Raw genomic sequence first — 24029 nt, 5'->3', positions numbered from 1 at the left:
CTCAGTAAACAATCAAAACAAAAGAAAATGCATAGCATGATAGATAAAGGGACACTATTTATTCAGCTTTAAATTTCTGGAACAAAATCACAGCCACATTAGTATCTGATAATCTCTTATCCAGACATTGCTGAAACACAATGGGCAACCAAAAATGTAGATGGGATACATTCAACCACTATGATTGGTCCATTTTACTACATCTGCTCTGCTATTGGTCTGCTGTCAAGTAAGTAACCAATAACAGTGCAGCTCTCATCCTTGTGGACAACCACTGCACTGACCAAAGATTCTGGATGTGGTATGAACCCCTGATAAAAACTGAAATTAAATGCTTTCCTTTGATTTTTATTCCGACTGCCAACTTTACTCCATATTTCCATTTTAATGCTGGAGATATTCCCCAAACAGATATTTGTGACAAGCAATTTTAAATGAAACAGTTTTATCTATACTATACCTTCCATTTGAATACACATGTTTTTTACATTGTCAGTTAAGAGTACTACACTGGCCCATTTGCCAAAGCAACATAAAAAAAGAACAGTTTCCTCTTTAAAATTACAAATAAATGATTTTTTTTGTTTAAAGATGAATTAAAATGTTTTGTAGCAATCTTAAATCTTTCTTATTTTACACGTTTGATATCTTTTTCACAAAAGAAAGATCAGTATGCCTTTAGGAAAACCAAGCAGTTTTCTTTTTACACCAGGAATAATTACATTGATTGGTTTCTCAAATCTTTGCTACAACATGCAAGTTACATTTGGCTGCAGAACTGAAAAAGCCTTAGGAGGCACAAAATAGTCTAAACTACGATGTGGGTAATTCCAGAAATTAGGGGTCCAAAAGTGTGACAGTTTTGTGTCCCTGTTACGTCTGACCTTTGTTATTTGACATGGAAATATCTCTGGAATCGATTTCAAACTATTGGTTTTTGTTTGGCAGACAATTTGCATTCATTCATCACTCTTGGAAATTAGAAAATGTGTTCTGATCTTATAAAATCATAAGTCAGATGTGACAGGGACACGAAAAAACAATGGACCCCTGATTTCTGGAATTACCCATATGCATCAGCGTATATTACAAGTGCATAGAGTTCCCAGTGCTTTCATTCTGAAATGCTCCAAAGATGGCAGAATTTAGAAATGTCACCACGGCAAAATCCAATGGATTTTTGAACAGACAACTATGGTCAGCAGAGGAGAGCCAGTCAGAGAAAAGAGTTAAACACTTCTTTTTTTCTGTAGAAGTTGGTCAGTAAAGCGAAACTTGCGCATACAATGCATAGTGTCATACCCTAGAAAACTGGCCACATAAAGACTATTTAAACTCAGACTTTTTTGACAATTGCCTCGCAATGAAAAAGAAGCCAAATGATGTTGCCTGTGAGGTTGCCTGGCTGAAACCAGAAGTTGCTAAATGTTTATGGAGGACGAATTTGCATTGTAACGGAAACGTCCCTTTACAGAGTCACGGCATGCTGGAGTGTTGTTGTCGGAACTACTAGAATTTGGCTCAGTGCCAACTTGTGCAGTACATATAACACATGCCTTCTATCATTAGAGAGCCTGTTGCAGGAACGTGAGGGGATTTAGCTGTAGGAACTATCAACGGTGGATGAGTCACCCTACTAGGGGCATTGGACAGATGCACAAACACACAAAACTGCCTTCCCTTCCTCGGAACACTGACTTGCTTCAGTGACGAGTGCAACGTGGGGAATCGACACAACCTGTTGACCCACTTTAACTGAAATTTAAACTGATATCTTTTTTTCCCAAATATACGGGTATATATTAAACGAGTCTTTTGTGTCAAAGACAAAAACAGCTGGAGAGATGGAATTCTTCAAGGTAAATAAACTTTATTTTGCTGACTGCATTAATTTTTAGGGTTCCTGAATGAGAGAAGTCCTAGATTTGGAAAAAACACTGAGTTTCAGTAAAAAATGTCAGGATTGTACAACAGCATGAAAAGAAGCATCTGTCATTCACTGCTCCGTTGAAATCACTTGAAATCAGCCAATTAGAAATTGTTGGTTTCTGAGGGACTCTACACAGCAGTCAGTTTACAGACTTGAGGTCTGATGACTTTACTCGAAAAATACTCTTGCAACCTTTAACTAACACGAAAATTATTCTATTAATTTCCATACTCTATTTTGTCAACTTATCGTCAATTGATAGCCTGAATGGCCCCAACTCCTCCAATTTTACCAATTTTATTCACACACTTTTGGGTTTTTTAGGGTTAATAAGACTCAAATCATTTTACCTGATGCTCGCCTTGCTTTAATATCAATAAGAATTAACAAAATCTAGAATGTGCTGGACATTGAAATCTGGAACAAAAAAATTTGAGACCGTGAAAAATGTAGATTATGAGTGTCAACAACAGAGACAATAATTGACACTTAATACTAAACTTTGCATCAAGCTTACATCATTGTGCCACTCCAATTTGCAATTTACACTTTTAGAAAATATTCAGTGAGATGTACGCAATCAAAGTTGTAATTTTTAAAAACCTTTGACAAGCACACAACTTTGCTGCTAGTCAGATACTAAAAATCTGTATATTTGTTTTTCAACACTCTTGTATTTGGAACTGGCATCCATTATGCTGCCAACTGGGCACGAAAATGGAAGGATTATCCATCTGGGCCATTCTACAAATTATCGGGGGTCTGATGTGTGACATATCTTCCCATCCTTACTACACCTGACCTGTGTAATTTGCTAAAAGGATACCAATGAAATCGATATCCAACCATTTTTATTGGTTTGGTTGGTAATTTGCATTACTTAATCACCCTTAGAAATTAATGAATGTGCTCTCAACGTACAAAATCACATTTCGGATGTAACAGGAACAGGGAAAAAAACTGGACCCAAACATTAAAGAATGACCTATCTGTGAATTTAAAAAACTGTACCATTGCAATTGTGCCTGCAAGTGACATTTTTGAATTGTACAAAGTTGCACAATGTGACCTTTCTTTATCAAGTACAAAGCATTTTGACGAAGAGGTCTTGGAAACAACAGCTACACAAAACTAGAATGCAGCAAGGCTACGGATCCAGATCTTCAATACAGTTAAACAACGTCACTTAAACACAGAACGAGCAGCAAGAACAATCAATTACCAATTTGAACATGCGATCTCTTGAAATCCATGTTTACATCAGGCATCTTCTATCTTGGATTGATTTATCAACTGAAAAAGTTAGTCACTGTCTACAATGAGACTATAACCCCCATTCAACGAAAAAATTAACTACATCATATATACTGAGCAATCAACAGCGATTGCCAAATGCCGTAAACAATTTCATGAAGGAATGCAGGGGTTTCTAAAAGAAGTTTTCGGGCACTTTGATACTTCAGGGTGTTGAGAGGTGTAATTCTGGAGCTAGGGAAAGCACTTTCCTCCTGGCCTGCATGTCACCGGAAATCAACTATGTGTGATGCAACATAACAAAATGAGTCATAAGTCTCTGGACCTACTTTTGGGAAGAAACAGTCTTTTTGACAAATATTTGTACAATGGAATTCGATAGGAACCATCAATACGCTCACCCAATAGTGTATGCATTAGTTTAGATGTCAAACTGATTTGGTATAAAGTCAATCGCTTAGAAAGTTCCTCCTGCTTCAGTTCAGAAATACATGTACATGTAGGTGAAAACTATGAGAAACTTAAGACTCATTTTGTGAGAATCAATCGGGTATGTGTGTTTGGTGCTACCTGTACCTTCAGTGTTGCTGGTACGGATTGTAGCCTGGAGCGGATGGCTGCGGATATCCACCACCTTGTGGATACTGTGGATACTGCCCAGGCTGCTGCTGTGGTTGTTGATATGGGTTGCCATACTGTGTCGCCGGCTGCTGGGGATAGCCTGGGGTCGCGTAGGGGTTGTAGGGGGTTGGCATGGGGGTGAACCCGCCATAGGGGGCATAGCTAGGCATGGGTTGGTAGCCAGGAGCATGGCTGGGCAGCGGCGCACCTTGGGGATAGGGCTGGGAGGGAGGGGTGGGTTGAGGGGCTTGAGCTGGGGGTGGGGCTTGGGCTGGGGGTGCTTCTTGGGTTACAGGCGGGGCTTGTGGCCGGGAGGGCGGTTGGCTTGGGCGAGGAGGTGGCTGTGCCCTGGATGATTCTGAAAGTAAAAACCAAAGAACCTCATCATTACATCTTTGGTAACATCCATGTAATAACCCAAACTCCAAAAAAAATCAAATCTACAAGGACACGGTTGCAGTATTGAGGAATATTTACTTAGACTGTCATCGCACAATGTGGATTCAACCAGGTGAGATCTTTAAAGAATGAGTGCCAGCTCAACTGCTGATACTGCAATGACACATTAAACCTTTACTGATACAGGCAGAAAAGTAAAGTATCCAGCGTATTGGAATGAAAAGTCCCTTTGAGGAGTTACAAATACAAAACTGGGTAACATTTTCGTATGCAGTCTTCAATGAGATGAATTCAAAGGTTTGGGTACAAGGCAGTATTTAAAGATTCTGAAAGCCCACCAACTTATATTGCATAAATTAAAGTCTTAACATGAAAGCAACAAAAAGTCAGCAACAGCAGAGAAAAAACCCCCAAAACTGAGTAGCTAGGCAACAAATTGAGGTGGAAGATGCAGTTCCCTCGTGAGAGTAAAGGCCAGGTTACATTTCAAAATAAACAGAGGCAATGTGGAACAACCCTTATGGCATCATGGAATTTAGTTTGCTTTTCCATTTGCCGATGGCAGGATTCACCTTCAACCTTTGAAAATTTATTAAAAATTAAAAAAAAAAAAAAAAAATTGAACCAAGGAACAACGATGAAACTCCTAGTTGAACTTGGGTAACATGCATGCAGTGGTAGTCACATAAGATTGGTTGTTAGTGCCGAACATAATGTGTGCTTTGCCAAGGCTTCACCAAAGAACACTAACAAATTATTTCCCGGAGGTTGTTGCCAGAAAATACGCTACCCACCCCACTGTAAAACATCAGATGCAAATGACCTGGTTATTACGGCAGGGGAAATTCACCAATGGGAAGGTACGATTAACATCATTTGTTATGAATATGTAAAAGAATTCAGGGAGCATCTTGAAATATGAAATTCCTGTTCTTTTCTCAGTGGTCCTTGATGAACATGGTCTACTCCAGGTAGGAATGCAGTGTTCCTTGCTTATTCTCAAGTGGTAATGTGTTATACATGCGCACACTTAGCCACATAGCCCAGGTGCAAGTTTTCACGTTCCCAAATTGGTACAAGTTCCCAGATAGAGACACATGTTTCCATATATAGGCACACATTCTTATTTAGACACAAATTCCCAGATGGGAGAAACTCATGTCCCTGGGCTGTTCCCAAAAGAAGGACTCGGTGTTCCAGATAAGTTTAGAAGAGGAAGTCTTCCCTGTGGAATGTTCCAGGCTTTTTGAGTTTTAGCTCCCTCTGTATGACTCTCAGCAGAAACTGTGGTGAAATGTGCGGTAAATATGCAAATGGCTGTTAGAGGCAAATTCAATACACAGAACCATTTGCTGTTGAGTGTCTGTTTACAATTGCATTCTTCTGACTTGAAATTTTTTGTAGTTAATTGGCACGGTCCTCAGATATATTGTGTGAAGTTGTTCATTACATATAACAAAGGTATCACATTATAGTGACCTACATATGAGGAGGTTTGCGGTGACAAGGTGTGAGCAAGTCTCTTTTGTGAGAACATGCGGTTCCCAAAAGTTTCACTTCACGATTACACTGTGTACTTTCTCTTCACTTTCTCCATAGGATGATCTTAGCACACTGTTCCAACCACTGAGTGAAAATCACACACAATGAGAGAAGAGAATTGCTCACATGGTGTTACAGCAAACCTTCTCACATTTAGTACTTCTGCCATGCGCTGCCTGAGGTCTTATTTATAGTGACCTACAAACCAGAATGTGTCACAAGTCTTTCAAAAGGGTGAAATCTAAAAGAAAATTGTTCCAACTGAGAGAAAAATAAAAAAAACAGTTCTAAAGCCACCATTTGGGGAAAAGAGCCAGGAGTGCCCAACGGTGAAGGGCAATACTTATTATTCATGCAATACAATCTATAGGCTGTGCCAGAGGTTGCAATTTACATAAAGTTTGTAGTTGTTATGCCAATCCAAAGCTTTATTAATGCACGAGGAAAGTACTTTATATTTACACGAACACAAAAATTCGGTGGGATTTCTTTTTAATGCACATGCCGGCCCAGATGAGCAGATTCCTGCAGTAGGCAACTGACTTGTAACTTCAGCTTAACTGTTTTGTTTATGATTTCTTAACTCTCATATATTTTGTAAACAAAAGGAATCCCAACATGGCCCAAATCTTGAGGGCAAAGCTGGCATGGTCCAGGACCAACAAACCTTATGCAAGGACCTTACTTATGGCCCAATGCAACCTGTTACACGGACGTCAACAAACTGTGGTCACGAGGTCATGTATCCGCAAGTCAGTCACAAGTCAAGTGGCAAATTATTTAAACGAAGGGTGATAATGGCATTCAATAATCACAGTTCATTCTAGTTTTTCTCGACCCAGACTTATGAATGAATAGATTTGAAACATAATGACGTCACGCTCTGTTTACATCTTTGCTTTCCTACGTGGATCCATTGATCCTGTCCCACCTCACTGCCGTAGGAAAACGTACTTGTAATCAAAACCGTGATGTCATTATACCGGTTGGTCTAATGTGATTCATCCATGGCAGACTTGACTTACAACTCTGGCAAATGGACATGAAAATGAAGATCTGGAGACATTTCATTACCATCACCCACACCCAGTGACACTTAGATTGAAAACATGGACAATCTGTGAAATTGGTTCATTAACAACCAGAGGAGTTCATTTATGAAAGGTTCTAACCCTTTCACGCCGGGAAGCGGTAAGAGTCGCCGTAAAAATTGAGATCCCTCAGCCCGCTTTTCAGCTATTATTCTCGGCCCACGCTCGAGCGAACACGGTGAAAGAAAGCATACCCTGGCTCTTGTATACATGGTGATTGGCCTTTGTGTGTTGCCAAGAAATGAAAAGGTCCAATTTGCATCATAATCACCAGCTTCACAACAGTCCCCGCTTTGAAAAGAGGCAACGGGAATGTGGAAGCTTGAGTAGAGCCGCATGCCACCAAACAATGAGCCTTTTCACTGTGTAAATCAAAGCGTGCAGAGCACGGAGGGCCATAAACCGAGAATTTGTGGTTTGGCGGGTGGCCTTCATGGCCAAGCGAGGCTGGAATTCTCTGAGTCGCCTTTCAGAAAAAAGTCCCGGCGTCAACGGGTTAACTTCCTTGATGGTGCATACAACACACGACACAAGGCCCATACACAAATCGATGTACATGTACCATCAAACGACCAATGATGTTAGTGAAATGATTAGGCCAGAGGCAAAGGTGACGAGGCTAACTAGTACAGACAGAAAAAAAAAACCGACCTGACTCTATAGGCATGATTGAGAGCAGTGACGGTGGATGATCTTTGACTTTTATCTACCTGGTTGGCCAGGTGCGGCAGAGGAGCCTGGTCCCCCGCTCTCAGTTGTGCCGGAAACTGCTGGTTGGACATGCATTTAAGACAGAGGAACGGCGGGGATTAGAACGAAAGAATCGACTGCAGGGAAAGCTTGGGATGCCGAAGGGTGTGACAAGGTCAGGTACAACTCTTGTGGGAGGTGGTTAGCAGGGTTTCAAGAAGAGCAATGGGAAATTTCAGTCAGTGCTAGAGGAATCCAAAGTGGAGCTGTCGTTTGTTTATCAGTACAGACAGGCCTTTGCTCACACAAAGTGGGGCAGCATCATCACATCAGCCTGTTCCAAATTAAGAACTGGATATACACGTTTATCCTGCCATGTGACCTTTGCCAGTTCCATGGTTGCGTGGTAAGATAATTTGCACCACTGGGTAGGAGGTTGCAGGCTTGAGTCCCGCCAGAGGAAGCCTGTCATTTTGTTTCTCCCCATGAACTCTGAAAAGGCACTTAGCATGGATTGAGGAGGAGAGCTTGACAGTGAAGAACAAAGCCTATATGAAGGTCAATTTTCGCCGACAGCTATGTGCAGAAATGTGCTAAGCAAATAAATACTTGCTCAGCAACTGCAGGTTACCAGCCAAAAAGCCATGCAGTGAACACGTCTTGCGACTGGCTCTCAGCTTCTTTTTTGCCAAGCAGATTTTTTTAACCAAGCAGTTCTACACAGCTGGGCTCTGCAGGTCTGAAAAGGGGACACTTTGTCATAAAAAAGCCAAATGTTATGAATTACTATCCTAAGAACATAAAAACTGAAGACACAGCACCTTAAAAAACTAACTGAAGTTGAAGAGAAGCATAAGATTTCATTTTTTCTAAAGATACTCCTTCAGCAATAGCTAGGAAAGCATCTGGCTTTCTGAAACTTCACAGGTTAGTCCTGTTAAGGTTCTAACTCTCAGAATTTTGATGTTTCTAGCAGAATTCCACGGCAATGGGCATATTCATCTTTGGGAACAAAACTGAAACACAAAAGTGTTTGATTGAGATGTTAGACAGATGTGAATGACTGAGCCCCATGTTCTTCCTGGTGACTTAATTGACACTCAAGGATATGACATGGACTGACAAGAAATCGACTCGGATGTCTGGGAAGGAAGTGTGATGACAAGACAAACGTTAGGGGAAACAATCGCCTTCAACAGTAATTGACTCTAGGGAGCGGCAGACACATGTTGACTGCCTCAAGTGATAGGGTGAAACTAGCTTCCTAAGGCATGTATTTAATTTTTCCCCGACATGAAGGGAAAATGGATCATCAAGAGGGACTAGTTTTAAAACACAGATTCTGCAGAGTTTTAGAAATGTAACATTATCTTAACAACAGCAGACAAAAGTACTTCTGCTTCAATTTGACATGAACTGAAAAGTCACTTTTCAAATTTTCCCTCGGTGAAAATGTTTCCCCTATTCCAACTCTGGACACAACGTACCAGTACCACAAACATGTGTGTAGTTTCTCATGCAGAATGCCGGTTGCTCACAGCACAATACTTTCACATCAAGAAGCTGCAGGATAGTATTTTTTGCATGCCAAAATTTGGAAAATAAGTGAATACAATGTGATGTGCTCTTGGTCAATCAAAACAATGAAACCTGTGGGTGGAGCTGTTATTAAGAAACGTTGGCAGGTTTCAAGGAGAAAAAGTCTATCAAGGGGTAATTTCTGCAAGTTTGTTGAAGGGGACTGAAAGACCACCTCACGGATTTCATTTTAAAGAGGCACGCTGTTTTGAGAACACCATATCATCCAGCCATTTTTTTTTACAAGGATCATGTAAATAACAGTGCCGTGCCAAAAAACAAAACAGCCATGCTGTTATTCATCTAGGGCAGCTTAATCAATGCATTTACACTGGCCAGATGTCTGCACAACATCCCCAGCCATTAAACAATTCAAGCAAAGTGCAGCGCAGAAGAGCTGATAGGCAGGGAGCAATTACTGCTTCACTCACAGTACATGATGGGGAAAAAAAAACACATCCATTTATAGACGGCGCCAAATGCAATTTGGGTGTTGGCTGTGTTTTTAACAAAAGTACTCTTCTCTGTTCGTAATAATAGTTGCTAAATTAGCATAGCCTCCGAATGCAAACTCATGCTAAAACAATAAAGGAGTGCTTACATGCAGACTAATTTTATTTAGAAGTGGACCTCAAAATTGAAACAAGCATGCAGGCAGCCCACGAGCTAGAAATGTAATGCACAGTGAATCCATGTAGCATAAACCAAAAATCAGTTTGCTGTTCTTGTTGCTGTTCAGAGCACAGAGACACAATGGACGCGATCTGGTGGCTGGCTGAAACTCGGTGAGGTCACAGTAAAATGGCATCAACTCCCGACATCTATCACCATGTGTTTCCCACAGAGCGCCCTCTCCTGGTTTTCTTGCCTTGAGCTCCTTTAATATCAAGCTCAAATTTGGAGTGTTTCCCTTTGAGAACTCAGGACAGTTTCAGGGGACAGAAGACTGGGCCCAAGCCGGAGTTAAGGTTTAAGAAATGGCTTCCGTCTAGGACCCTGTTTGAATGGCGGTAAGCATTGTGTTGGGTTTTGTGACAGAGCAACTGTCACGGAACAGTGGCTCCATAAAATGATTGTCCCAGTGCTTACTGCCATTAAAGGGGGCCACTGTGAATAACCAGTGATGGCATTATCGTGGTTACTGGAATTATCTACAGTTACCACACGCAACCGGTGTCCAAAAGTTGTAGCTGGGAAATAACACATTACACCTATGGGAAGCCACTGTACCGACAGTCGCTTGCCACTTCCTATTGGTTTATGTGTAACTCCAAGCCACAGCCGACTGATTCTAGCAGGGCTGCAACACCTTCTTACATGTTATTTTATTTGGTTATTTACTGGGGGCTAATCGTAATTGGCAGCCATGTGGCTGAACTACAAAGGACGCAGCTACAACGTCGAGTTGAAGGCATATAAGTGTGCCTTTGTAGCACACAACCCATATATAATAATGGAGCACGACAACAAATCATAAAATGTTAACTTTTCAACAGAGGCAGGAATGCTGGAAAAACCCGAAGGAAAACTCTCCTAGTACAAGGAAGAACCAACTAACAATTCCACTCACACGTGGCCTGGGGCCGGGAATCAAGCCCAGGTCACAGGAGCGGGAGGTGAGTGCTTTACAAAGCCATCCATCTGTGCCATCAATTCTCAACCGAACTTTCCTCACCTTGGGCGTGGTGGGCCGGGGTGACAGGGGGCGGGGAGCTAGGCTGGTTGGCGATGCTCTGGGTCAAGTCACGTAGCAACTCCTCCTTCTCCGTCTTCCGGGCAAAGCAGAGGTCAGTGACCTTGCCTTGGAAACGCACCAGCAGCTGGGTCAGGTCGTTGTAGAACTGCGAGTGTGCGGAGGCAAGCACAGAAATTTCCATCAGTATGGGTACAAACTTCTCTTGCACTGGCGGGCAGAGGTGTACGTTCCATAATGGGACGAGGCTTTACGGTTCGACCTATTAACCCCAACCCTCCTCAATCCTCCAAACCCTCTGGTTGGTTTTGGAGGATTGAGGAAGAATGACTAAATTGTGGGACTGATTGCAAAGGATGCATTGTCTCAAGGGTGTGGGCTAGACCTTGTATTGTTTATGTTCACCCACGCATAGATTCATACCTACATTATACATGAAATCCTCCATATTGCCCTGAGATACCATTTGCACTGCATCAACATAATGACAGGAATTGCTGGAGGATTTTGAAGGATTGAGGTCGTGGGCACCCCACAAATGAGCATATTTAAGAAATGTTGGAGGATTTTAGGATTGACGATAACTGCAATTTTTCGCATGGATAATTTGAAGATTTTGAAGGATTGAGGCGGTGGGCACCCCACAAATGAGCATATTTAAGAAATGTTGGAGGATTTTAGGATTGACGATAACTGCAATTTTTCGCATGGATAATTTGAAGATTTTGAAGGATGGAGGACGGTGTCTAGCAAAAAGGCTACGGAGGTCAGTTCACGTCTGATGCCTGATGGTCTCAACTCCCCCCCCCACTTTAAAAATTGTTCTGCCACCGTTGCGCTCCTATTATATACAGCTATACAGACAGACGTGCTTAATGTTGACCAACTGAGGGCGCTATTTTTAGACATGAGACAGCAACACAACACAAGCATGAGGATGAACTCCAATCTCAAATGCGAGCATTTTGACTTCCATTGTATAGGACGTGTTTTTGTTTCTTCTGTTTAATCAGCCCGCATTCAAACTAACCAGAGAAATAGAGAAGCTGTTTTGGCACGACCTCTTGTTGTCAGCCATGTTTGCAACAAGTCAATACTAGTAACAGGATGAGCAATAATAAAGGAATATTTTTTCCACAAGAGACTTCGCTTAAGACTGGACAGCTTGTGGTGACTCGAACACAACACTGGACATCCCCCGTAGCAGTTCGACAAGCCACAAATTCATCTTAAATTTGCACATGGTCTCTTTTCTAACCTTCGTGCCCTCTGTCAGGTTGGCGGTGAGCTCCATGTAGGCGTCGTGGGCGGCTGCCAGCTTGCGCAAGACGTCCTCACGATTGCTGGCCGAGGTGTCTGACTGCTTCGCCTGGCAAAATTTGGTGTTGGCATCCTGAGAAGGAATGTGTGGAAAAAAAGATGCTTCAGACATCACTCTGAAGAAAGGGCCACTTGTTTTAACTCTTCAAAGCTCTGGCGAAAGAGACACATGAATATCTCTGCCGAAAGTTGGTGAGCACGTAAGAAAATCCGTTTTAAGTGTATCTGTCAAGCTTCAAATCAAGTTGAAGGAGAGATTTGTTGATATGGTCAAATACGCTTTGCACTTTACCCCGTGTCAATTCATGCATTGAGCACAAGTCAATGGAAAGTGAGCATCTTTTGATTGACTGGTCTTGGAACATTTTGAAAGAAGGGCATGTTCGATTTTTCATAAAATTGGAGTGAAGATGGCCTCAGCATAAAAACCCTGGAACACTGGTATGTGTGCCCCACATGTGCAGAAAGTGCACTAATTCACGGGAGACTGTTTGCGCAAGCATCTGGCATCCGAAAAAAATGCGAACCGATTTTTGGATCTTACCTGGACATTGTTCAGCAGTACCTCCTGCCGGTGGATGCTGTCTTGGACCTGCTTGATCAGGGGGGAGAAGATCCGGTCTAGCTCCTGGTTGGAGATGTCTTCCTCATTGATGGCCCCGTCGGCTGCCAAGGCGCTCAGGAACTTTTGTGCTGTGGAGATGAGAGCAACCAACAGATATGAAATTGGCATGAAGCAAGTCTGTTCCGAACCACAGCAGCTCACCAGGCTGGTGTTCACTCCAGTTGCCTTGATCAGAACTGAATGAGAATACCCCCCGATGGGTTGAGTCCATCAGAGGATACTCCCCAACTAAAGGCTGGTTCATACTTCAGGCGAATTCGACATCACAAAAACTGCAGCAAAATTTCTCTCGAGTTGAAATGTTTTTGACTGGTACAAATTCGCAATGCGAATATTTGATCTGAAACCGCAGTTTCGCTTTCGTTCAGTTTGGTGCCCCTTATGAAATGATCTAAGTCCCCGAACCCATTCATATTCCTGGGCGAAGAGCAGCAAGCAGGGGTGAAGAGGCTTGCCCAATGCCACGACTTTATGGCCAGAAGTTGGATTGGAATCCCGGACCCTCTGATGATGAGTCATGAACCCTTACCACTAGGCCATATCCCTCCAAGAAGTCGGCATAAACAAAGAAGAACAAATTCCGATCTGGCAAAGGTTCGGAACAGCTTCCTTCATTTTTAGTGGTAGGAACTTGGACAAAAGAAATTTGTACAATTTGTACAGAAATTGATGCATCGTGCATATCCATAATTTCTATATCTTGGATTGAACATAAACATGAAAATTCCAGACTCACACATGTCACTCTTGGTATTCTTGATTTCGGCCTCGTTGACCTCGCGCTCTGTTTTGATGGCCTCCACTTGTTTCATGAGATCGCGCAACTTTCGGACCTCCGGGCTGTCCTTGAGGGCTGCGGCAGCGCTGGTGGCAGGCAGGTCGGATCCCATCTCATTCTGCATGCATCATAAACAATACAACCAATTGTGAACTTTGTAGAACCCACATGCTCTAGGAGTAGTCCAGGCTTCAATTCGAGCTAAAGTCACTGCAAACACTCATGTTTGCAATTATATACTTGTACTTCAGACAAAACATCAAAATAAGTTTCCTCAACTTCTTCTTGAAACACAAGCTCTGAAAACTGCAGAAAGAGGTAAGAAAACAACATAATCCAAAACAAAACAAACAAATCAAGACACCCCTCAAAATACAGGAGTAGCCAGGTTGGCAGAGTATGTTTCCATGCCACATTTTCATCTTTGCGGTCTGGGTTCATTTCCCGGCTCGGTCCACCTGTGGATTGGGTTTTCAGTCCCTTCCTGATTCTGTAGGTTTTGCCCAGAATATTCCTCTGGGGTTTGCCTCCCACCTCTAAAACTGTGACTGCTTCTCACTGTCTCCTCTCCACAGGTTTCTTCAGGTTTGCAAGCTACGGTGCAAAGGGTGCTTTTGAGGTATCCTGGGTTTATTTACCAAATACACTTAACAAAGATACCATGAGTAAATATAATTAAGTCAGATTTTCCACACACTAAACGGCTTGGCTTTGCCGACTTTTTTAAATCGACGACACAAAATATCGGTTGATAAAAGAAAACTTATTATTTTTCTTACCGGTGACTTAGACAGGATGCTAATGAATTCCCGGTTGGCCTCGTACTTTTCTCGCACGATACTGTCCGCCTGGATAGCGTTGTTCAGGATTGTCCGGTACTTTGACGCCTCCGCTCGTAAGGGCGTGGTTAGCTGATCTGATGGGAGGCGGGTCCAGCGCTCCTTGAAGCGCTCTTTCATCTCCTTGTCTGTTTTGCCTTCGTCGTCAAGGAGGCGTATTGACTGAAACCAAATTTAAAGAAGAAACCAAATTTCACTCTTGAATTCAAAACTTGTCCTACGCATTCATTAAGTGATGATGATTAAAGTAAGCAGTACTCACACAAAGTATCACTTTGCTATTGGGCTTTAAAATAATTATGCGATCACTGATCAACTACTTTCAGGGTGGGGACTGTTCTGGACAGTTGATCTTGTTTGCACAATATGCACAACATTTTCGTCAGAATGTGCATGAAGCAACCGTGTATCTACATAAAAACCACTTTTGTCAAGTATCTCACTGTCGCTTTGTACACATTCTGATGAAAAGCGATTCTTCATTCTGCATGCCGCTGAGCGTTGGACTAGACTTCTCAACATGCAAAGTAATAGAGACTGCATTCCATCTTCCTCAATCCTTCAAAATCCTCTCAAATGTCCAGGTGGATTTCAAAGGATCTGCGAGGGTCAGAGTTCATTACCTCGTTCAGAATCTCTGTGTTCCTCTTCAGCAGGTCCGGCATTTCATGAAACAGCTTGTCAATGCTCTGGATTCCACCTTTCTCACGCACCGCATTGGACTTCTGCAACAACGAGGGCGGTATGCTCGACCCTCCCATGTCCTCTATCGCAGCGGGTAGGTTCAGCGATGCTAGGACACTGCAAAATTGGTAGAAAGAGACATCAGAACAAACACTCCAAATGAAAATGTCATGAGATAACACTGTGCAAGAGAAATGCAAGGACTATGAAGCTTAGATATAAAGCAAGCCAACAGAAACGAAACCTTATCTTCAAATGCTGTCTCAAGCTTCAGATGCATTTTAAGGTTCAAGAACTATTCCCAGACATGTTCTGTGGGAACCAAAGGTTGGTCGAATGCTGGCATCACATTAGAACCTCTTTCAGTTACAGAACTTTTCAAGAATCTTGTACAATGTAAAGTGGTAGGAACGCTCAACATTTTTCATATGCATGTTTAGTTTCATCACTATGCCAAACTCAGTGACACATCAGCAACACAGAACTCAATTTACTTTTTCCAAAGAAACTAAAAACAAAACTACAGCCTTGAGACTCATTTTAATGAACCTGATCCCATTTGCTGCTGATGTAGCCACACTGAGATGAAGGTCTCATCTGAGGCACCATATGCATGAAAACTTAAGCCTGAGTCAAAGGTGAGAATTGCAGCTGAGGGATGGAAAGTCTCCAGGCTGGCCGTCAACGCTACCTGTTGAGGAGCTGTGTCTGTTCCCGCAGCTTGCCCACTTCCCTGCTGACGATCTCCACCTTCCTGGCCTCGTAAGCGTCCAATGCATTGTGCACGGCCAGGGGAACCAACTTCTCAAACAAGTCTGTGTGCCGGGGGGGGGGGGGAAACGAGACATGGAGTGTTGTACACGTATAGAGCAACAATGATTACACTGGTCAATTAAAAAAAAATTGTTTGCTTCTCTATTTTATGGTATATTCCTTGAGCAAGTAGTCCAAAAGCATCTCCTTACATGGACTTGGCGCGCATGGTGAGCCGCGTGCACACAGACTCTTGACCGATCAGAATGGATTCAACTGTCTCGCATCCAGATCCAGATAACAGCGTGTTTTTCACACAGCAGGCATTATCAAATGTTAATACACGGTCAAGTTGCTTTTCACACAGCAGGCATTATCAAATCTCAGCTGGCATTATCAAATGTTAATACACGGTCAAGTTGCATGCTGTTGAATAGGGAAGCTGAGGTATTTATGAATCGTGAATTGTGAACCTAGGTCTTTCCTATACGTGTACACATGTACATGTAGGTACTGAAAAATACCCTATCTGGAGCCAATCAACAATTTTAAGCATCAATGTCATTTTCAGTGATCCAGAATATGCCAGGTTTGACTTCATTTATTTTAGAAGCATTCTGGCTGTAGGCCAGTGTTACTGGCAACACAAGATGCCCAGACTACAGCTATCAGCACTTTCTCAAGCCTGAAATGTCTCAAGCATGCTGCCAAAAAATCTTCTATGGGGGCATGTGGCCTAGTGGCTGAGGTTTGTAGCTTCGGATCATAGGGTCGGGGGTTCGAATCCAGCTTGAGGCAGCATGTTGTGATCTCAGGTAAGTCACTTTATATCTCTGTGCCTCTTTCCACCTAGGAGAAAATGGGTACCCGTGAGGGCAGATATGGCTATGTCTAGCCGTTTTTGCCTGATATGGCTGCATCTGGCTAGAATACTCCCCAGGGAGTTGAGATGGTTTCAGGAATGTTCAGTTGTTGTGAGCCCACCGAGCAGGGATAATGATAATACATTGAATAGAGACTTTATAGTATTATGCGCTTTATAAGAACTATTTATTACTATTATTAATGCAGCCAGGTGGTGTCTTTCTTTGCAGGTGCGGACTGACCTGTAAACTTCGGATTCATGGGCTTGGGGATTTCCAGCGGCTTGGCAATGACGGCCGATCCGATGGGCTTGAGGTTGGACACGTCTGGTATGACGTCGTGGTAGATGAAGTCATTGTCCTTCTTGGCCGCCGCAAGGGCACGCTGGACTTTCTCTGTCGTCGACTTGAAGTTGACGTGCTGCCCGCCGCGATGCGAAGCCGCCTGTAGGTGCTCCAAGGAATGCTGGAGAAATGATAAAGTAAAATTTAACCATTTGTGATGTTTAAAGGATAACAAAATTTTGAAAAACTGTAAAGTAACAAATTTGCTGAGAAAGGAACAAAGTTTGTGGAGCCCCCCAAAAACCAATCCACAATCAGCCAAAAATTTAACTTGATATAAACATCTGTAGAGGCTGCTCATACTTCGCAGGAAAGTGAACAAGACTGCAAATATGTGACATCTGATCAAATATCTGCACTGCAAATTCACAAAAGCAGACCATATGTCAAGTGAAGAGAATGTCACTGAGAATGTTTTGCAATGTTGATTTGGCTGAAGTATGAACTGGTCTGGACTTTTTCTCGGTTGTTTTTTTTTTTTGCTCAGCAAAATATAAATGAAGAAAAAAATTAAAGAAGAACAAAAAATTCTCAGCCATGTCTTGTGCTAAGCCCTGACAAGAAATTCTGCCCTGGGTAGTAGATAATGTTTGCTAAACCTTTACTTCGTTATCAAAAACAGCTGGTAACAGGTAAAACACATCACATGATATGTTGGCCCGTAACCTGTTGTTAATTACAATGTACTGTCAAAGCTTAGCATATTTCTGGCCTCACGTTAAGCCTGCTGATCTCTTCTCCGTAGCACTTGCTGGCCTGGCAGACCTGGGACTGGTGGAATTCGGCCAGGCCCTGCATGTGGGCGTGTTTGCCGCCCACAATGGGGATCCATTCCTTCGGGAGGACCTCCTTGACATGCTGCACCTGGCATAGCTTCAAGGCCTCGGAGAACTCCTCGGCTGCCGTCATGGCAATCTTGGCGACAATGGCAGGCTTCATCTTGTCTACGCACACGGGAAGACAGAAAAAAATCTTGAAACACCACAGTGAACAAGTTCCCTCATGGACCAGCATGACTCGTCGAGTCCATCCTGAGCTATTAAGTTGTAAACTATCCAAAATGAATGTGACTGGCTTTGCGTGGCTGGACTCGTGAACAGCCTTGTGATTACACTAGTGATAGACTCAACTACAGCCTTGTTGACTCAAAAACATCCCAAGTTGAAATATCATTGAACGTCACTCTTGGTTAACTCAAAACCTTGGCACCTTCTGCACACTTTGACATGTTTAGGTACTCATAACCCACAGTGTAACCAACCTCAATAGACTAATTCCAGGCAGCGGACAAGACTAGTCCAACTACAACTGTTTAGCACTCGATCAGAGCTTGGCAAAAAAATAAATGACTTCAGTTCTAGACTGAACTTGCTCAACGTTGCTGCCATTTTGGTCTTTGTAGAAGTCAACTTAATAACCTTAAACCTAACCATCCTCAATCCTTCAAAATCCCCCAGGCGGTTTTGGAGGATTTTGGAGGATTTAGGTTGCATGGCAAAATATCATTGCTGATGGTGAAGGCTGCATTGTGTCAAGGTTGCGGGTTAGACCTTGTGTTATGTTCACCCATGCATAAATTCATGCCCACATTATGCGTAAAATCCTCCATACTGCTTCAGGATACCACACTATCTCAACATAATGAGAGGAATTGCTGGAGGATTTTGAAGGATTGAGGCAGTGGGCACCCCTCCACAGAACATATTCAAGAAGTATTGGCATTGCTGGAGGATTTTGGAGGACTGAGGCTGTATCCAAGTTTTTCATTGGGGCAGTTGGAGGAGTTTGAAGGATTGAGGGTGTATCCTCGCCCAAAGGGCCAAGGCGGTTAGGGTTAAGGTAAGAGGGGACCAACTTTCCACCTCCCCCAGACTTTTCCAGGGCACAAGAACTGAGACCAAATGACTGAATGGAACAGACCTTGCTGAGCTTTCTTGAGGATGCTCTCTTGGCCCTGGGCCAACATGAGCGCTCCCAGTGCAGCCAGACAGTCAGGGTGGATGTCAAAGGTGCGGATGTTCTGGACGGCTGACACCACGGTTTCTTTGAGATGGTTAAAAATACCAGCCGCTTGCTGGGGAAACGTGTCAGAAATTTGGGGAAAACATTTTGTGAAAAGATGTGTACATGATGAAACTCTCAAAAATTGTGTCTGGGGACATCCAATATTCCAATACGGATTTGCCTTAAAAAGTTCATAAAATATGCACAAGGGATAATCACCTCGGAAAAAAAAACTGGTTGAGAAACCTACAGCGTTAGGTTTTGAAAAGTCAAAAGCAAAGGTTTTGAAACACTTTTGTGCAAGACTTACTGATGAATTCTTATGAACTGGTAGTGAGACTTTGGGTTGGCTAGTTGGTCGGTGCATGGGTCGGGTTAAGTTGGATTGAATTGGGTTGTATCGGTTTTGGCTGGGTTGATTGAGATGAGGTTGGGTTGGGTTGACATGGATAAGGTTGAGTTGGGTTGACTGAAGTTATTTTGTCTGGGTATAATGGGATAAAGTTGGGTTGGGTTGACTGGGGTTGGTTTTGGCTGGGTTGAATGGAATAAAGTTGAGTTGGGTTGACTGGGTTTGTTTTGGTTGGGTTCAATGGGATAAGGTTGGCTTGGGTTGAGCTTTGTTCCAATCAACTTGGCCCTCTGAAGGGCAGTGCCCTACTCGGTGTTGCACGTCCACCAATTAAATCTTACTTTCACATCATGCAGACAAGATCAGTTAGTCACCACTTAACAATTTGCCTCTGTATGTCTCACACACCATCAAAACTAACATCTTTCTGAACGAACCCATTCATAAATGTTGTTCGGTACTGCTGTGACCAAGAAACATTGCTTGCTTTCTTTGGCTGATCACCAGAAGTAGAATCAATACACACAAACAAAGCTATCATACCTGGAACTGCTTTGCTGCAGTCTTGAGTGCCTCGTCATCGTCCGAGGTCTGCAGAGCTGCTATCTGGCTGTTCATTGCAGCAATGTTGAACAACACACAGACCTTCTCATAGCTACCAGTGGACCCACCTAGCAATAAAACAACGACCAAAATTTTCCAAGAAAAAAACATTTACATTCCTAGTTATGTACCTGAACTGAGATAAGTTGGTGGGAATTTGATGCCTATCTACATATAAGCACCCTGAATGAGTAATGACTCAAACATACATTTACATCTTTGAATTTCAGAACGGAAACATCTTTATTACTTGAGGTAGGAGCTAAAATAAAAATGAAAAGGTACTGAATATTTCCACTACTTAGTCCTGTAAGTCTGTCACAAGACGGCCCGTCAGGCTGGCACTTATCTCCGTTTCTGAAAGTCTGAAATGTCTAAGAATATTTCTCTTTCTCTCAGCTGGAATGCCAGTCATTCATGGGTTTCTCCTAGTACCCACTTTATGCTCCCTTTTGGAATGAGCCAAGTGGGGGGGGTAATGTCGCTTGCCCGAGGGCACGGCGTAATGACTAGCAGCTGGATTCGAACCCCTTACCCTCTGATCACACGTCCCAAACCACTGACCGCAAGACCACAATCTAGAATAACCTGTGGACAATACATGAATACAATTTCCCTAATGGCTGTAATGGACGTTGGCAAAGTAACTGCTTGTGGGCCACTGCTACCGGACACTTACTCTGCTTTCGGCCTCCTCCAAAGAAAGAGCCCTTGTCAAAGGCGTCCTGCCACGTGAATGTCATAGAGACCTACATGTACAAACATTGACATCAAAGAGATGAGAAAATTGGAATGGACTGGATTTATTTGGTATTACCTCACAATTAGGTAATACCAGGGATAGCCCCTGGGATTGCAACTTGTTTCCAATGGGGTCCCTACTGAGTTAGGAAGAAGGTCCAGTTTTAGAGGCAGGAGGAAAGCGGAGTATCCGTAGAAAACCTGTGAGAGCGAGTAAGACATGCTCCATCGTTACACTCCAACTACAGCATCTGTCCATACTGGAGCCGGGAAGGAAGCAACTACAGTGCAGGATACAGTTGGGTTAGCCCCACTATGGGAGAGTTTAGGGATGTGTATCATGGACCTATAAACATGGACAGGATGGGAACAAAGGTAAGACAAAGGTGTAGTGTTGTTAGGTCCTGACCACATCGTTGGTGCTAAAAGTTGGGAACAGTCCCAAATATCCGCCCTGAGTTGAAGTGCACCCCCAAGCGGCAAAAGAAAGACAGATGGCAGTAAGTTTCCCAAGCGCGTATGCAAAGAGCATACATTAAAGAAATAACTTTGTTACGCGTACTCAGCATGCTCCGCATCGAACACGCCACTGATCTCCATTATAAACGTGCGCCTAAGCGGTGAGTACTAAAAAAAAATGCCCTCTTTTGTTCCGCTCGGAGCGGATAGTGCTGTACTTGGGCCAACACAACTATGGTATGGTTTGCCAATGTCTGTCATAGTACATGCCATTCACCATGACATACTTGCCGGCAAAGCATGCAAGTAAAATCTAGTTTCTTTGGTGTGCCATGGATGAAATGAAAGATCGGCATACTTTTGATGTATTCTACTAGGCACGACACAACAAAGACTGGGGAAGGTTTTTATGGAAGTCTTTTATGGAAATTTGCTGATTTTACTGGGCCAGCCTAGCTACAGCTGTAGTAAGAGGCTGTCGTACAACTTTACAGACAGAAGGTAATGACCAATCAGATAACAAGTAAAATCACAACAAGGCCAGGCTGTCAAAACTATGATTTTTTGGGGGGGATCTAAACATCTCCTGAATTAAAACCAACTTACTTTCACTACAACATGGCTGAAGTTATCTGAGCAATGAAGTCAACAGTGCTTGTGATCTGAACAAAACAGCCAAACTGTGTGCCTGGATGGAAACACTTGAGGACACTAAGGAAAAGATTGGGACAGCATGGGCTACATCACGCCTTACCAAGGGGAAACGTTAACACCATACCCCTTCATTGCAGAATCAGTCAACTGTGTCCAAAGGGAAATTAGTCAACCGTGTCCAAAGAGAACTCACGAACCTAGTCCTTATTTCTACACATTCCTTTCCACACCCATGCCACCAGACCACTGCGTGGTCTGTCTTTCAAAAGACCTACCTATCTGTGGGCTTTAAAATGTGATCATGCAGCTTTACTTTCAGGATCAAAATGATGGAGGCATCTTTAAAATATCTGAGCTGAGTCACTTCCAACTTCTCTGAAGAAATACTGAGGACCATATCTTTGAGCCGCAAAAATGTGAAAATCTTTTGAAAACTTTGAGAATTTTGTAAAAAATGTACAAATTCTGTCAAACATTTGAGAAGTTCAGAGAATTTTGTGAGAATGAGTAAAATTGGCCTGATTCTGTCTTGCATGTTTTTTTAGGACTGGAGTCCTTGTCTGGTCAGAGATGTTGTCAGTGACTTCTCAGTTGACATGTCATATACTGCAAGCTCTTTCTTACATGTCCTTCTGAAATTGGTAGCTTGTCCTCTATGGCCTGGAGCTGGTCATAGTATCTGAAGGAAATAAACATGAGTATGTACTACTCAAAATGCATTTTCATTTCAGCTGCCACCTTAATAATTTCCTTACTACATTATAGGCCAGTGTGGTTTCAGATATTTGGAATCATGAATGTTTCTCACTCTCTGGAAACAGGAAATCCTGTGAAAAGTTTGAGCCAGGTTATTTTAGGAATTATTTCCTGGTGGTAATACACAAAGATATGAAAGTAATTAAATTATACTGACTTAGGCTAACAATTACATACAAAGTAGTTTAAAAAATGGGATCCTGACCAGTGTTGACAATATAGATCTCTCTCATAGGATGCCATCCTCGAAGGAAAATTACAACAGCGTTTAATAAAACGCCAACAGGTGTTTGTATGCGCAGCGTGCAAATGTTCTACACACGTGCCTGTTGATCCAAGTACGAATATTTGAAGTAAAAAATGCTGATGCACGCGGCAATCTATAGGAAGTGATGGCATTTGAGAGAGACCTATAAACCTGGAGTTCCAATGGAAAGGGGTCAGTCACTTTCATTTTGAATAATAGAAATTCCAAAGTTTCTGATAGATGAGGAAATAAAATTACAAATATATACCATAAACTCACAGATTTAAGGACAGGATCTTAGCTTCAAAAGGATCACATGTGGTATTTAAACGACTTGTTTAAAAAGGAGGAAAGAGTTAACATTGTACTGTCCGGGAAATGGACCAAAGAAAAGTAGGCCTAGACCGAAACGCACCTTGCGAGGATTTCGAGAGAGGCGCTGTGTTTATCAAGTTTTCGACACACGGCATTATTTCGCAGCCTGTGCAGCTCGTCCAGCTGACTGGTGTAGTCATTGCTTTCGTCTTCTCCCCCAAAGGTGTTTCTGATAAAATTCTTGAGGGGCCGAACGAAGTCTAGTTCGGCGCTGTTTTTCAGAGGCACGGCAAGCATCGTAGCCATTTTTTTCTTTGCACATCCGTATCATGCCAGTGCAAAGATGTGTAGTGTACCCGTACTCAGTATAGTACTCGACTCTGCAGCTGTACATGTACGATGATGTCATTGTCACATTCGTTCAAAGAACAGCGCCCTCTGTTTGTAAACAACACATCACGAGGCGTTGAGTGTACCTGACTCAACCCCCGCAACTCAATGGCCCAACCGCATTTTCCCTACGATTTCAATTTGGGTTGGAAAAGTTACTTTGAACAATTCTGTCATGCATGAGTTGAAGTCGATTACGATTCTCTCTGGTTAATGAAACACAGGATTCCTTAAAAGTGCACTAGGAACTATAGCTCTCAAGCCTGAGGAAATCTGCGGAGAACAGCTAGTTTAAGAGGTGGGACGAAATCCCAGAAGATCTTTCTGGTTAAAACCCACAAAGTCAGGTAGGGACTGAAAACCCAATTCACACATGGACCAAGCCGGGAAAGAACCACTCCACCAACCTGACTTTATTTGCAAATGCAACTGTACAGAAACAATTTCAGTCTGTCCAGGACAAGAGATGATAATCTTCAATGGATATATTCCATGAAGACCCC

The 24029-nt window shown here is 42.7% G+C and overlaps 1 protein-coding gene across 6 annotated transcripts; it reads right to left on the bottom strand.

Annotated features, from left to right (window-relative positions):
* Window positions 1-32: 32 nt before the first annotated feature.
* Window positions 33-23505, bottom strand: LOC110976147 (programmed cell death 6-interacting protein-like). Of its 6 annotated transcripts, XM_087140137.1 has the most exons (17): window positions 23237-23505; window positions 22443-22497; window positions 20644-20713; window positions 19905-20032; window positions 18926-19079; window positions 17723-17949; window positions 16904-17126; window positions 15736-15859; window positions 14984-15161; window positions 14301-14522; window positions 13480-13639; window positions 12663-12811; window positions 12057-12191; window positions 10781-10946; window positions 7548-7607; window positions 3761-4163; window positions 33-3464 (listed from the first exon to the last, which is right to left on the bottom strand). In XM_087140137.1, exons 1-16 carry the CDS (start codon window positions 23440-23442, stop codon window positions 3763-3765), a joined length of 2658 nt encoding a protein of 885 aa, XP_086996263.1. In that variant the 5' UTR covers window positions 23443-23505; the 3' UTR covers window positions 33-3464; window positions 3761-3762. The 6 variants fall into 6 exon arrangements, 4 of the variants coding, with proteins under 4 accessions (XP_086996263.1, XP_086996262.1, XP_086996264.1 ...); XM_087140136.1 differs by having other exon boundaries at window positions 33-4163; window positions 23237-23504; XM_087140138.1 differs by having other exon boundaries at window positions 33-4163; window positions 7548-7604; window positions 23237-23504.
* Window positions 23506-24029: the final 524 nt, after the last annotated feature.

Source organism: Acanthaster planci, linkage group LG08, assembly GCF_054643075.1.
Source record: "Acanthaster planci isolate LZ-2023a linkage group LG08, COTS_SCS, whole genome shotgun sequence".
Taxonomy (NCBI): domain Eukaryota; kingdom Metazoa; phylum Echinodermata; class Asteroidea; order Valvatida; family Acanthasteridae; genus Acanthaster; species Acanthaster planci.
Note: the sequence above shows the minus strand (reverse complement) of the source record. Positions and strands in the feature narration are given on the sequence as shown.